This window comes from Priapulus caudatus, unplaced genomic scaffold (genome assembly GCF_000485595.1).
Source record: "Priapulus caudatus unplaced genomic scaffold, Priapulus_caudatus-5.0.1 Scaffold191, whole genome shotgun sequence".
NCBI lineage: Eukaryota > Metazoa > Priapulida > Priapulimorpha > Priapulimorphida > Priapulidae > Priapulus > Priapulus caudatus.
In genome coordinates this window covers 396257-408638 of record NW_014577252.1, presented here as the reverse complement: position 1 = coordinate 408638, position 12382 = coordinate 396257, and the positions used below count along the sequence as shown (strand labels likewise).

Below are 12382 nucleotides of genomic sequence, written 5' to 3'. Positions count from 1 at the left end.
TTGTGACGCTTTCGCCATGGACCATGCCCAGACCGACAGTGATATCGATAAATGACAGCTGAAAAAAGGCTAAGGCGTATCCTGGTTTGATTCGAATTTTCATGCTCATCACCATGTATTTCGTGATGTGAGAGTAAGGATCGCATAGTCGCGTCGGTTATTGGCTAGTGGAACAAATCGTATTGCGTCACATTCAAGATACGCTCGGACCTAATGCCTAGAGGCCAACATATGTTGAACCCTTTGTCATTAAGTAGGGTTCCCCGCGCTGATTGTCTCTAACGTAAAAGGGGTATTTGACAAGTTATGTCAGACAGGGCACTGATGACCGTAAATGAAGTAACTTCATGTTGGTTCATTGGATCTTGTCCAGACGCTTCGTCAGATGTTTCCTAAGGAAATGGTATGTGATGCTGGGCAACCCAGTATAATCAGCTGATGAATTAAAACTTCCCATGATTAGTTCACACAGGGCACGTCGCAGTCATCATTTCTTATCTTTTATCCATACTAACAGCCAATCTCTTCCTATCGCCTTATCCCACACCCATCAGATATAATTTGCGTATACACGCGTATATAAGATAGCCATAGGCAGGGATATTAGGCGTTAGGCATAGTGATGCTGGTACTTGACGTACCGTAGGCCTCTGCCCGTAATTTAGTTGGTGTAATGTTACCGCACCGAGCAGCGCACGTCTGTAAAGGCAAATGTTCTGGTGTCGCGACCAGGGTTCTCCCTACCGTTGCGTCAAACGCGCGGGCGCGCGCGCTACCCGTTTTGGGAAAACTCCACCCCTGTTTCAATCGTGCGCCCCGTTTAAAATACCTCCGCCCCGATTAAATTCCACGACAATAAAAAGTTGCCAGGCGAGGAATCGATCGTCAAGATCGCCATTCGCCAGGACACCCGGCACGTGTGATTTACGCTGCCACGCATGCCAACTGGCAGACAATACACAAGTACAAACAGTCAACCTGCTCCGCACAGCCCAACACTAACTGTACACCGACTCTTCTCTCTTATATATAATACAAGAAACCCAAATTACGCATCTATGGTGTGGTGACGTTTTACGCAATTAATTAGTGGTAGCGTAAAAAAACACGCCCCTCGGACACCCCCCAGTCCCTTCCCCCCCCCCCCTGTCCCCTCCCCTCTCCTGTTGAATTTCATCGCTGGCGGAGAACGCCTGGGACCCGTTGCCAAAAATCACGGTTTTGCTCCGACGGTCCGACGGCTTTTTGGCGAGCGACTGAAGTAGGTACATCATCTTATAAAGCCAAACGCGATTAGGTAATTTGTCCAATATCCACTGCTAAATTACTAAGAAATGTCTAAGTTGAAATCCGTAAATCTGGCTAATCTGGCAGCCAACGCTAAATTCGCTTGGACAAGCAAGATAGCCTGCGATTCGGTAGGTGACATCACATGTTGCTACGGGTGTGCTCAAGAGAATGTTTTGTCGGGATGTCGTAACGACTAAATGAAGCTAGTGAATCGTATCTCTGGGTGTATTCTCGGTATTGAGGCACAAGTAAATAACCGTGGGGCTAATGAAACGGTTACCCACATATGTCTTCAATTTCGGACAGCAGGTGTATTCGGTTGACCAATATACGTAAATACGCGAGTGCCGTCTGCTTTCCATGTTTAGTCTGTGGCCGTGGTTAGTCCGCGATCCCCCCATAGTGTTTGGCCCCCAACACAGCCTACTTTATTATCACCGACGTCCGTGATTCGTACGTGATTCCACGTGTCATTACAATCAGAGCTACTGTTACGTATATACAGTTACGGTACTGTACTATCACTAAGCATTGCATACGGTCAGCATGCGTGCGAAAAATGTCCGGTGCACTATAAACTGTATCACACGCCGTTTCGCCGTATGCGTTTCGAAACTGTAAACAAGTCAGTCAACTATTTCTTGGACTGCGAATTTCAATTAGACATTTCTTAGTAACCAGCAGTGATATTTGACAAACTAATAACGCATTTGGCTATAAGGGGGTTCTCACTACGTTGCGCAAACGGGCGCGCGAGCGCCCCGTTTGGGAAAACTCCCCCCTGTTTGAATCGTTGCGCCCCGTTTAAATTACCCTCCGCCCCGTTAATCCACCACAATAAAGTTTGCCAGCGCGGGAATCGATCGTCAAGAATTGCCGTTCGACCAGGACATCCGACGCGTCTATTTTTACCGTACAACGCATGCACTGCACAGACAGTACACAAGTTAACCTGACAATGCACAGTTAACGCTAGTCACTAACTGTACACCGACTCGGCTACTTTATATATACAAGAACCCAAATACCGTCTATGCGTGTCGGTTGGCGATTTTACGCATTAACTTAGTCGTACGGTAAAAATACACGCGCCCCCGGGACCCCCTAGTTTCCCCCCTCCCCCCTGTTTGAATTTCATCCTGGGGAGAACCCTGATAAGGTAATGTACTTATTAACTACACAAGGTGCCAGTTACTGTAGCATTCGTCAACTTTGCATAATCAATGGGCCTATTATGCCTTTAAATTATAACATAACTTAAGTTATATCTCGTACAGACTGAGACTAGGGCCCTACCTACGAATTTTAGCGCGCGTGAGATGCGCTAAAATTCGTAATTTAAAATTCGATAATTTTACCATACTTTAAATGAGTCATCGCATCAGTTCTCCCACCGCTCAGTTCCCTGCTTGCCACGTCACCCTGCAGACAGCGAGGTACAGCGAGCGTACAATTACGTGACCTAAATAAGGCTCATAGGGTCTATGTCCCCCAGGGTGCTGCCGGAACGTACCCTGGGTACGGTCCGGTATACCGGAACGTACCCTGCTAACTATTTGATATGGTTAGGGTAATCCCTAGACTCGTAAGTGGAGTAGGCGAGGTACGGTCCGGTATATTAGATAGTACCAGGGTACGTTCCGGTATACCGGACCGTACCCAGGGTACATTCCGGCAGTACCCTGGGGGACATAGACCCTTTCAGCCTAAATAAGGCTATGCGCCTGGCGAAACTTAGCGCGCACTAGGAACCGGATTGCGTACATACACAGCTTAGAGCGGGATAACTTAGTTAGCCCTGCTTCATTTGTGGGGCTAGCCTGGAGCAGGCCAGCGCGTATTTGGAGTGGGATATAGCGTGTACACACTGCAATATTTAGAGACGCGCGCGCTAGTTTAATAACATCAAATTCGTAGTCTGTACGGGGTATTAATTAATTCATACTGTAATTATAAATGTTCAAAATAGTCGTTTATTTAATGGAAATAATATGATGGATGCAATGCCAATACCGTTGAGAAGTTTGAAGAGTTTAGTTGCCGTTTGCCTTCGTTCTGACTTCTGTTGGCAGTAAGCATTATCATTGACAGTGCTGTGAGTGTGACACAATGAATAAAGGAAGAAGGGCGATACATGTAGAGCTATGATCGTGACTGTAGTTTGAACCTGGAGGTGTGTGAATAGGGCTCGTAGAACTATGCACACTAGGGGATGCGATTTTGTCAACAAATGTTAATATTTGCGATTTTTTACTTCAGAAGAGACGAGTGCAGCTGACGCCAGAGCAGACCAGTGATTTTTATGCCGAGCATTACGGGAAGATGTTCTTCCCCAATCTTGTCACGTTTATGTCGAGTGGACCCGTGCTTGCTCTCATCTTAGCACAGGATAAGGCAATATCTAAATGGAGAGAAATGATTGGTCCTACAAACACTCAAAATGCTAGAGAGATACAGCCGGAAAGGTGAATCTAATATAATTAAACGTGTGCCTTGGGTTAGGGGGACATCAACCCCTTTAGAACAAACAGTAGTCGATAAAGGTCACTTTTTAGACCACTTGAGAGACAGTTACACAGTAAAACTACATCTATATTGTTGCATTATAGAAATGTATTTAAGATTGTGAGTAACTTATGAGCTGTTTATTCACACGTCAGTGTGGCTTGCTACATGATGTAAAGAGAGCGACTGCCGCACGTGCAGCGCTTATATACGGCAGTCTGGTAGCAGGAGCCACCGTCACTAGCTATGTGTGAACACTTGAACACACGTTAACCAATGGTGTAATCACTAACACAACATCTACCTTTCTGGAGCTCTGAGAGAGCTTTTAAATAAAATGACTGCTCATTAAGTTCTCAGTTAGAAAACACACATATATAACTGGACTGAACACATAATTCATATCAAATGTAACTTAGACAAAGTGCTTGTATTTTGACGGGAATCTCACGACCCGACCGCTCCTGGTGGTCCGCAGATGCGGTCGCTCTACGTCGGAGTGACGTTCTGGCTGATCTGGTAACCCCTGTCCGGGTGACGGAGGACAACTGTCTCTAACACCGGCGAGGGAGGAGTTAGAGCTACCCTCGGTGACTCGGGTGACGGAGGATCTAGCATCCCTGGCGTCGAGGTACCAGGTGTTACCGGGCTAATCTTGTTGAGCTGGGCCCTGTTCCTCGTAAGTGCCTGGAAAGTGGGGGTTGTGACCACATAGGAACGGGAATGCCCACCAGTTCCTGACACCACGCCAGACTCCTGTCTGTCAGGCACCCAGACTTCGTCTGTTGACTGGAGACTTGGCAGTTCTTTCGCTCTCCTACGAAGATCGAAGTTGCATTTTGTTTTCTCCCTGTATGCCTCTTCTCTCTCTCTCTAATCTGGCTTGTGTTCGGCTGTTGTACAGACAACCCTTTTTTCACAACCAGAATCCTAGTTCGCAACGACCTAGCCATGCAAAGTTCTGCAGGGCTATACCCGTTCAAGAGAGGCGCATTCCTATAATTGAGCATTGCGATGTATGGATCACCAGCAGCGGGTAAAAGTCTTTTTACAGTTTGCACTGTGCGCTCTGCCTCACCGTTGCCTGATGGATGCCCTGGCCTGCTAGTGATGTGAGCAAACCCAAACGCATGGCTGAACTGCTCAAACTCCTGTGAAGCGTACTGCGGACCGTTATCTGAGATGACAGTCTCTGCAATACCGTGCCGGGCGAAGATTGACTTCATGTGGTTGATCACTGCCCGAGACGACGTTAACTCCAGCCGAGATACTTCGATGTATCGCGAGTAGTAGTCTACCACCAGTAGATACTTACTCTTCTTCAGTTCAAACAAGTCCGTGGCAACTTTCTGCCATGGCCGATCTAGCATTGCTGAGGGAATAAGTGGTTCAACTCTGCTATTGGCAGATTGGTTGCATTCCCTGCAGCGTTCCACAAGATTTGCCAGATCTCTGCTTACACCAGGCCACCATACAGCTCGCTTCGCTAGTTCGCGGCACTTCGTTATACCTTGATGTCCTTCGTGCAGCTTCTCTAAGATGTCAGATCTTAGACTGCGAGGGATGACGATCCTGGTGCCACATAGAAGGAGATTATCCACGACAGTCAGCTCCATCCTATTGGGCCAATACTGTTTCTCGAGTCCTTTCAGACAGTTTCTTTCAGGCCATCCTTCCTCTACATACTGGATCACCTCGCGACATACGTCATTCTCCTGTTGGTGGTCACGGATGTTTTCTAAACGTTTATCTGTTGCAGGAACTGATTCGGTGATCGTCCGCACAAACGCATCTGTTTCCTATTCCAACGTACCATCTCTCTGTGTGATGACGGAACCGAGGCCATATAGTGAGGCATCACTGGTGACCTTGGTCTCGCGAGAAGGATCATACAATGCTAAACATGGAGCATCTGACAATATAGTTTTGACATTCTCAAATGCTGTCTCCTGCAGTTTACCCCACTGCCACATGTTTGTCTTGCTAAGAAGATCTCGCATAGGCTTGGTCAATTCAGCTAAGTCAAGGGTGAACTTTCCCATCTGATTCACCATGCCCAAAAATCTCCTGAGTTCACTGACATTGGTTGGCACAGGCATGTCCCTGACAGCACCAACCTTTCCAGTATCAGCTGTGATGCCATCTGCAGACACGATTTGACCTAAACACTTGATGGAGCTCTGGCTACAGACACACTTGTCTCGGTTCAGAGTGACTCCGGCGTTCTCTAGGCGAGTAAGAGCCCTAGTCAAGTTCGCATCATGTTCTGCTTGGTTACGACCAAAAACCATGACGACATCTATTAGTGAAACTGCCCCCGGAGTATCATTTAGAATCTGAGCTATTCGCTTTGAGAAGTGTTCCGGAGCGCTGGAGATCCTGAAGGGAAGACGGTTGAAACAGAATCGACCAAATGGAGTGATGACCGTCGTCAGCTTCCTTGACTTCTCTGATAAAGGAATCTGATGAAACCCTGCATTAGCATCTACCTTAGAGAATACTTTTGCATTGGCCAGCTGCCCGAGTACATAATCGACTGGCGGTAACATATGTCTTTCATGCTGGACTGCCACGTTGAGCTTAGTCAGATCCACACACAGGCAAACGTCTCCTGATGGCTTCAGCACAACAACTATAGGAGCACACCAGTCCATCGGCTCTTCCACCGACGAAATAACTCCTATTGCCTGCAGTCGGCTGAGCTCTTCTTTCACCCTGGGAAGAAGAGGGTGCAGAATCCTTCGTGGCGCACTGATAGCGTACGGACGTACGTCTTCTCACAGCTTTATCTCGTATGGAGTCTCCAGCTTCCCGAGTCCGGTAAACAAACTTGGAAACTTCTTTTCCACTGAGCCAACAACGGAGATGATTCCAAGTTCATGGGAAGCTTTGCCGCTCAAGAGATTCGAGGCATTGTTGAAGATGTAGACTTCCTCTACACACAACTTTTCTTTGAACTTCATCTCAGCACAGAAACAACCATAGGTAAGGATAGGCTTATGATCAGCCCCACGGATCACTCTAGAGGATGCCTCCAGCCTGGTCCCCGGAAACTCACGGTAGAACACTTGTCGCGACATTACAGATACATCTGCCCCTGTGTCCACCCGAAACTTCACCTCCTTATCACAGACAGTGATAGGAAATGTCCACTGTGGGCCGCGACCTGACTGGTTGCCCACACTTACTTCTCCTAGGAAGACATCTGACGAAGCGTATGAACAAGACTGTAGTTACTTCATTTACAGTCTTGGCCTTCTGACATAACTTGTCAAAATACCCTTTTAGTTGGCATCGCCGGCAGTTCACATATTTGGCAGGGCACAGAGCGATCATGAGCATAGTGTTTCCACACCACGGACACCTCTTCTGACCATACTGTGACGTCGAAGATGCAGACTTCTTCTTGTCATATCGACCTTTGGCATGTATGGCTAAAGCTTCAGCACCGACTACCGTAGTTGACGTCAACTCTCTTACCTGGTTCTTTACCTGGGCTGACTGACGAGCTAGGTATGTTGCAAGCTTCAGGGTTAAGTTCTTATTTACTTGCATACGCTCAGAGAGATGCTTGTCTCGAATGCCAACAACGATTCTGTCCCTAATTAGCTCTTCCTTTAGAGTGCCGTACCCACAATGCTTGGCGAGTGTGTGTAGAGCAGTAATGAAGGAATCAATTGGTTCATCCAGACCTTGCACTCTCCCGTTGAATTTAGCTCTTTCAAAGATTGTGTTATGGCAGATAATGAAGTAATCCTCGAACTTTTTCTTGACACAATCAAAGTCTTGAGACTCATCACTTGCTTCTGATGCAACAAATGTAAAGGAAGACAATATCTCGTCTGCCTTCTCTCCCATACAATATATCAAAGTGTTCACCTGGTGCTGTGGGGATTTGTTGTCTAACCCTGAGGCTACCTTGAATCGTTCAAACCGCTTTATCCACCTGGTCCATGAGTTAGGCTGAGAGAAATCGAACGGCTCTAGTGGTGACACTTGAAAATTCGCCATAACACTTACAGTATAGTGCTCCCGACACAGACGTGTGCACGTGAATTCGTTGCACGTGTGAATCCCGTTTTAGCTGGCTTGCAGTCTTGCCTGTTTACTGGGTCAACCCTGCTGAATTACCTCCAGATAAGAAAATAACCAACAGCTGTTAACACCGCTGCCACCATGTTTCGTAGAAACATAAGATTGTGAGTAACTTATGAGCTGTTTATTCACACGTCAGTGTGGCTTGCTACATGATGTAAAGAGAGCGACTGCCGCACGTGCAGCGCTTATATACGGCAGTCTGGTAGCAGGAGCCACCGTCACTAGCTATATGTGAACACTTGTCACTTGAACACGCGTTAACCAATGGTGTAATCACTAACACAACATATATGACAGACACGGTCACACCTACAGGTCCATAAAAGACTGTTGGGTGGTTTCTCTTGAGTGACCATGTTATACAGGTTCCCATGTATATCTTAGGGGTCGTTCACAATTATCAACATTTTCACAAGTGTACAAAGAATACACTTTTTCGAGACCGCCCCCCCTTCCCCCCTAAAAGGCTACGAAGAAAAATGTTGATTTTTTTCTCTCACTATTCTACATAGAGATACCACCATGCCCGCCATCGTGCTGGTTGTTTACACTGCACTCGGCTGCTAGCTAGCTAGCTCGGTTCGTTCGTTCAGCAGGCCCGTGCGGGGCGATGATGCGAGCGATGCCGGCTGGGGCGCGCATCGCGGAAAATGGATCGACATTTTTCGGAAATGCTGAAAGCGTACGGCAAGCATTGACCCCCTCCCCCCAAGCGTATGGTTTGTACGCTTGTGAAAATGTTGATAATTGGGAACGACCCCTTAATCAACCTGACCTTTATATGAACATATATGTATAAGTTATAACCTCATGACAAGCAAACTAATTAATCTTGTATTAGTCTGAAGTTATCGTGAGTATTTGTTGTGGGAGTACTTTTCCTTCCATCTTCACAAGGATGTGGTTACTTAATTTTGATCAATTTTGTCACTTGTTCTGTGTGTAGTATACGTGTACATTAGTTCTTCCCACATTCTGCATGGGATTCTAGAGTTAACTACTTTATTTGGCACCAGCAACATAGAATTCCTACTCTCGGATTGAATCTGCAAGTACTAACATCATAATTTCCCAACGAATCGGCGAGTATTCTCGAGCCTTCACTCGCTGCTCTTTTGTTCTTGCTTGCTCTTCGCTTAGCTTGCGGGCGATCTACGGAACGGACGGCACGCGAAACGGAGTGCATGGGAGCGATAGCTTCTCCAGCGCCGAGAGAGAGATCAGATTCTTCTTTCCCGAGAGTAAGGACTTTCATTTTTTTCTGGGAGGGGCAGCCGATACTGCGAACGGACTTGTCTCCCTATGGACCCTATGCAAAATTAACGCGAGTCTGGAGTCAAATACTCCCTGATTTACTGTTTGGACCCCCTGATTTGACATATGCAGGAGCCCGTGTGACTCCCTGAAAATTTTGCCATACTACCTACTACCTAGTTCGTTCCAGAGCACGGCCTCGTGGAATTACGGTATTTTTTCAGCAAATATCCAAAGAAAATTTGGCAGACGTGCAACCGGATGAATCTGTATGCGTTATTGTTAATATCTTTAATTTTGAACTTTAGACTACGTACTCCCTCATTTTGCTGCGGACTCTCTCTTTCCGTTGGACTCCCTATTCAAAAGTTAATTTCTACCCCTGATATAGAAAGACCTGCATCCCTTCAGATTATCCTCATAGGAGTAGCTTACCCTATAATGCAGAGACGTGATTCCCTGCAGAGTGTTACCGTACTCTGGGAGGATTAGATGCGTATTAATTAGTGATATATTAGAATACGTTAGGTGTAAGTAGAAGTATGTAAGGCCATCGTTAGCTGTGTCTACGTCGTTTTACTGTGTGTAAGTAGAAGTACGTAAGGCCATCGTTGGCTGTGTCTACGTCGTTTTACGGTGTAAGTAGAAGTACGTAAGGCCATCGTTAGCTGTGTCTACGTCGTTTTACGGTGTAAGTAGAAGTACGTAACGCCAGTGGAGTCACTACAGGAAGTTACGTGCGTAGACAGTACCATATTTGGTCTCGACGTGTACCGCGCATGCGCGTATGTTATTAGCTCATCTGCCATAGTCAGATGCAGCTTGTAGAATCGCATGAGCGTGCGTCCGTTCGTGAGTCCGTGCGTCAACAGTTGGGCACAAATCTTAACCGCTCGACGTACGGTCACGATATTCGGCACATTGGGGAGGATCGTCAAACGAGTGGATGTCGAAGCTGGGGGTCAAAGGTCAACAGGTCAGAGAGGTGTAAAGAAGGGGAACTCGCTCCCTTAACTTAAGGTATAGGGGAAGGAAATGCAGAATTGCGGCAGCAAATCTAAATGGCTCGACCTACGGCTCGTGATAGGTCATGATATAGCATCATGGTAGGGAAAATCCATACACTGTGCCGAAATTGGAGGTCACTAGGTCAAAGTCAATGGGGCAGGCAGGGAGATTTTACGACAAATTTTCTGAGACATGGTCCTGACGGAGCAATTGAAAAAACTTTTTTGTTCGCGGTACCTAGCATTTTTATGGGCTTTATTGAAAGGACGGCATGAAATCGTACTTTCTGCTGACAGTCTGCGAACACAGGGTGTCAAAGTTCCTATTTTTTCCTATTTTCCTGGGCAATTGCCTATCTTCTCAGCTTATTGTTACTGATAAATTCCTATTGTTTTCGCTAATTTTTGAGGGCTTTTCATTTTTCTGAATCCAGATTGTATGTATGCCTGAAAGTCTCAAATGCGCAGGAAATTTAACATTTCAGGTACCCAATTTTCAAAAATTTCCGCATGGGGGAGGAGCCCCCAACCCCGCACCCCTTTACTCTTAAATTAACGTAAATATACTCTTTACTTACACAGATTTTATTTTCATCAGGCCATCTAATGAACACATACATTCCTATTTACATAATTGTGGCTTTATAGTAAAATTATTGCAGCAATTTCTGAATAATCTTATATCATGTGCAATGTATAGTCTTTATTTTTAGCTCATCTGACATATGTCAGATTCAGCTTGTAGAATCGCATGAGCGTGGCATCGTCTGTCCAGTCGTGCGTCCATGCGGTCGTCAACAGGTTGGCAGCAATCTAAACGGACTTCGGATACGGATTCGAAAGTCGGGAAGACGTGGGGGGTACATCGCGAAAACGAGTTGGGATGTCGAAGCTGAGGTCCAAGGCTCAAAGGTCAAGAGGTGTAAAAGAAAGGGAACATCTCCCTCGCTTAAACATTTAAGGTATATGGGAACGAAATGCAGAATTGCGGCAGAAATCTAAACGGCTGCGACCTAGGGTCGTGATTAGTCGGTGTATAGCATCATGGTAGGAAAAGCCATCACTATGCCGAAATTGAAGGTCACAGATCAAAGGTCAATGGGGCACAGGGCAGATTTTAGACATTTTCTGAGGACATGGTCTGACGGAGCCATTGAAAAACTTTTGTTTCAGCAGTGACCTACCATTTTTATGGCTTTATTGAAAGGACCATGAAATGTACTTTCCGCTGACATGCGAAGAGTAAGTGTCGGATAACATTTTGACCCTCAAGAGGAGGGTTAAACATGGATTTGTTTACTGTTAGAAAGAATTTGACTGCCGGGTTTGCTAGTAGAATCTATAAATGCCTGGATGTATGAGGCTACAATGTCACAGTGAAATTTCAAAAGCTAAATTTGGTTGAAGTAGGTTTATGCTCCTTAAATCGTATAATATCTATGCCATTCTGTACTGTCAGTATGTTACATGTAACTTATGCCACTGCCAGTGGCCACTGCCAGAGCATGTGGTGGGGATAGTACTGTGTAGTTCTCGCCTGCGTTAATTAGTTAGAGGTGGCAGCTCTCTATTTCAGCCTGTAGGCTTGCGTAGGTAAATGGATGAGTGCTTACCTACTCTGTCTTGCAAATAGTTGTTACTATGGCACTTTGGCTATACTACGTACGATGGGAGCTTCCATCTTTAATCTTAACACACTCAAACGTACGCGCCATCTCGTGGCAACTTTCATAACGATCCCAACAAACATGTCTTCGAGAAGGTTCCTGATACCATCCCAGTGTTCGAAATAAGGGCTATCCGTTTGTCCGTACTTGTCCATTTCCACGGAGGACTAGTAGATCTGTCCGGTAGCTTGTCCGCCGGACAAGCAGCTTTTTAGAGCAATTTTTCATAATTTTCTACCATCGCTGGGCGCTGCTGGGAAACCCGAGTTAACATAGTATAAACATGGGCTGCCGGAGTGCCACCCGAATTAACATATAGTATAAACATTTATGTGAGGTTATATAAAAACGTTACCGCCTTGCTAGCTCCACGAAATGGTCTTGCTAGGGTTAGAAGACCATCAGACAATCAGTCTGATAGACAATCAGACATCTGTATAGACAATCAGTTGCACAGCCTCGTCCGGCAGTGCTACCGCCTCGAGAAAGAGAGAAAGAGAGAGAGAGCGAGAGAGAGAGAGCGAGGGAAAGAGAGTGAGAGAGAGAGAGAGAGAGAGAGAG

General features: G+C 46.1%; 1 protein-coding gene across 1 annotated transcript; it reads left to right on the top strand.

The window, feature by feature from the left end:
* The first annotated feature begins 1334 nt into the window (after positions 1-1334).
* LOC106807030 (nucleoside diphosphate kinase homolog 5-like) lies at positions 1335-9639 on the top strand. Its single transcript, XM_014809233.1, has 4 exons — positions 1335-1418; positions 3550-3755; positions 9034-9134; positions 9572-9639. The coding sequence occupies exons 1-4, from the start codon at positions 1335-1337 to the stop codon at positions 9637-9639; spliced, it is 459 nt and encodes a 152-aa protein (XP_014664719.1).
* The last annotated feature ends 2743 nt before the right edge of the window (positions 9640-12382 follow it).

Bases quoted from the DNA above. Each gene is read 5' to 3' on its own strand.
- LOC106807030 (XM_014809233.1), top strand. From the start codon at position 1,335: ATGTCTAAGTTGAAATCCGTAAATCTGGCTAATCTGGCAGCCAACGCT. The intron at 1,419-3,549 runs GTAGGTGACATC...TTTTTACTTCAG, and splicing joins GCAAGATAGCCTGCGATTCG to AAGAGACGAGTGCAGCTGAC. The intron at 9,135-9,571 runs GTAAGGACTTTC...TTATCCTCATAG, and splicing joins CAGATTCTTCTTTCCCGAGA to GAGTAGCTTACCCTATAATG.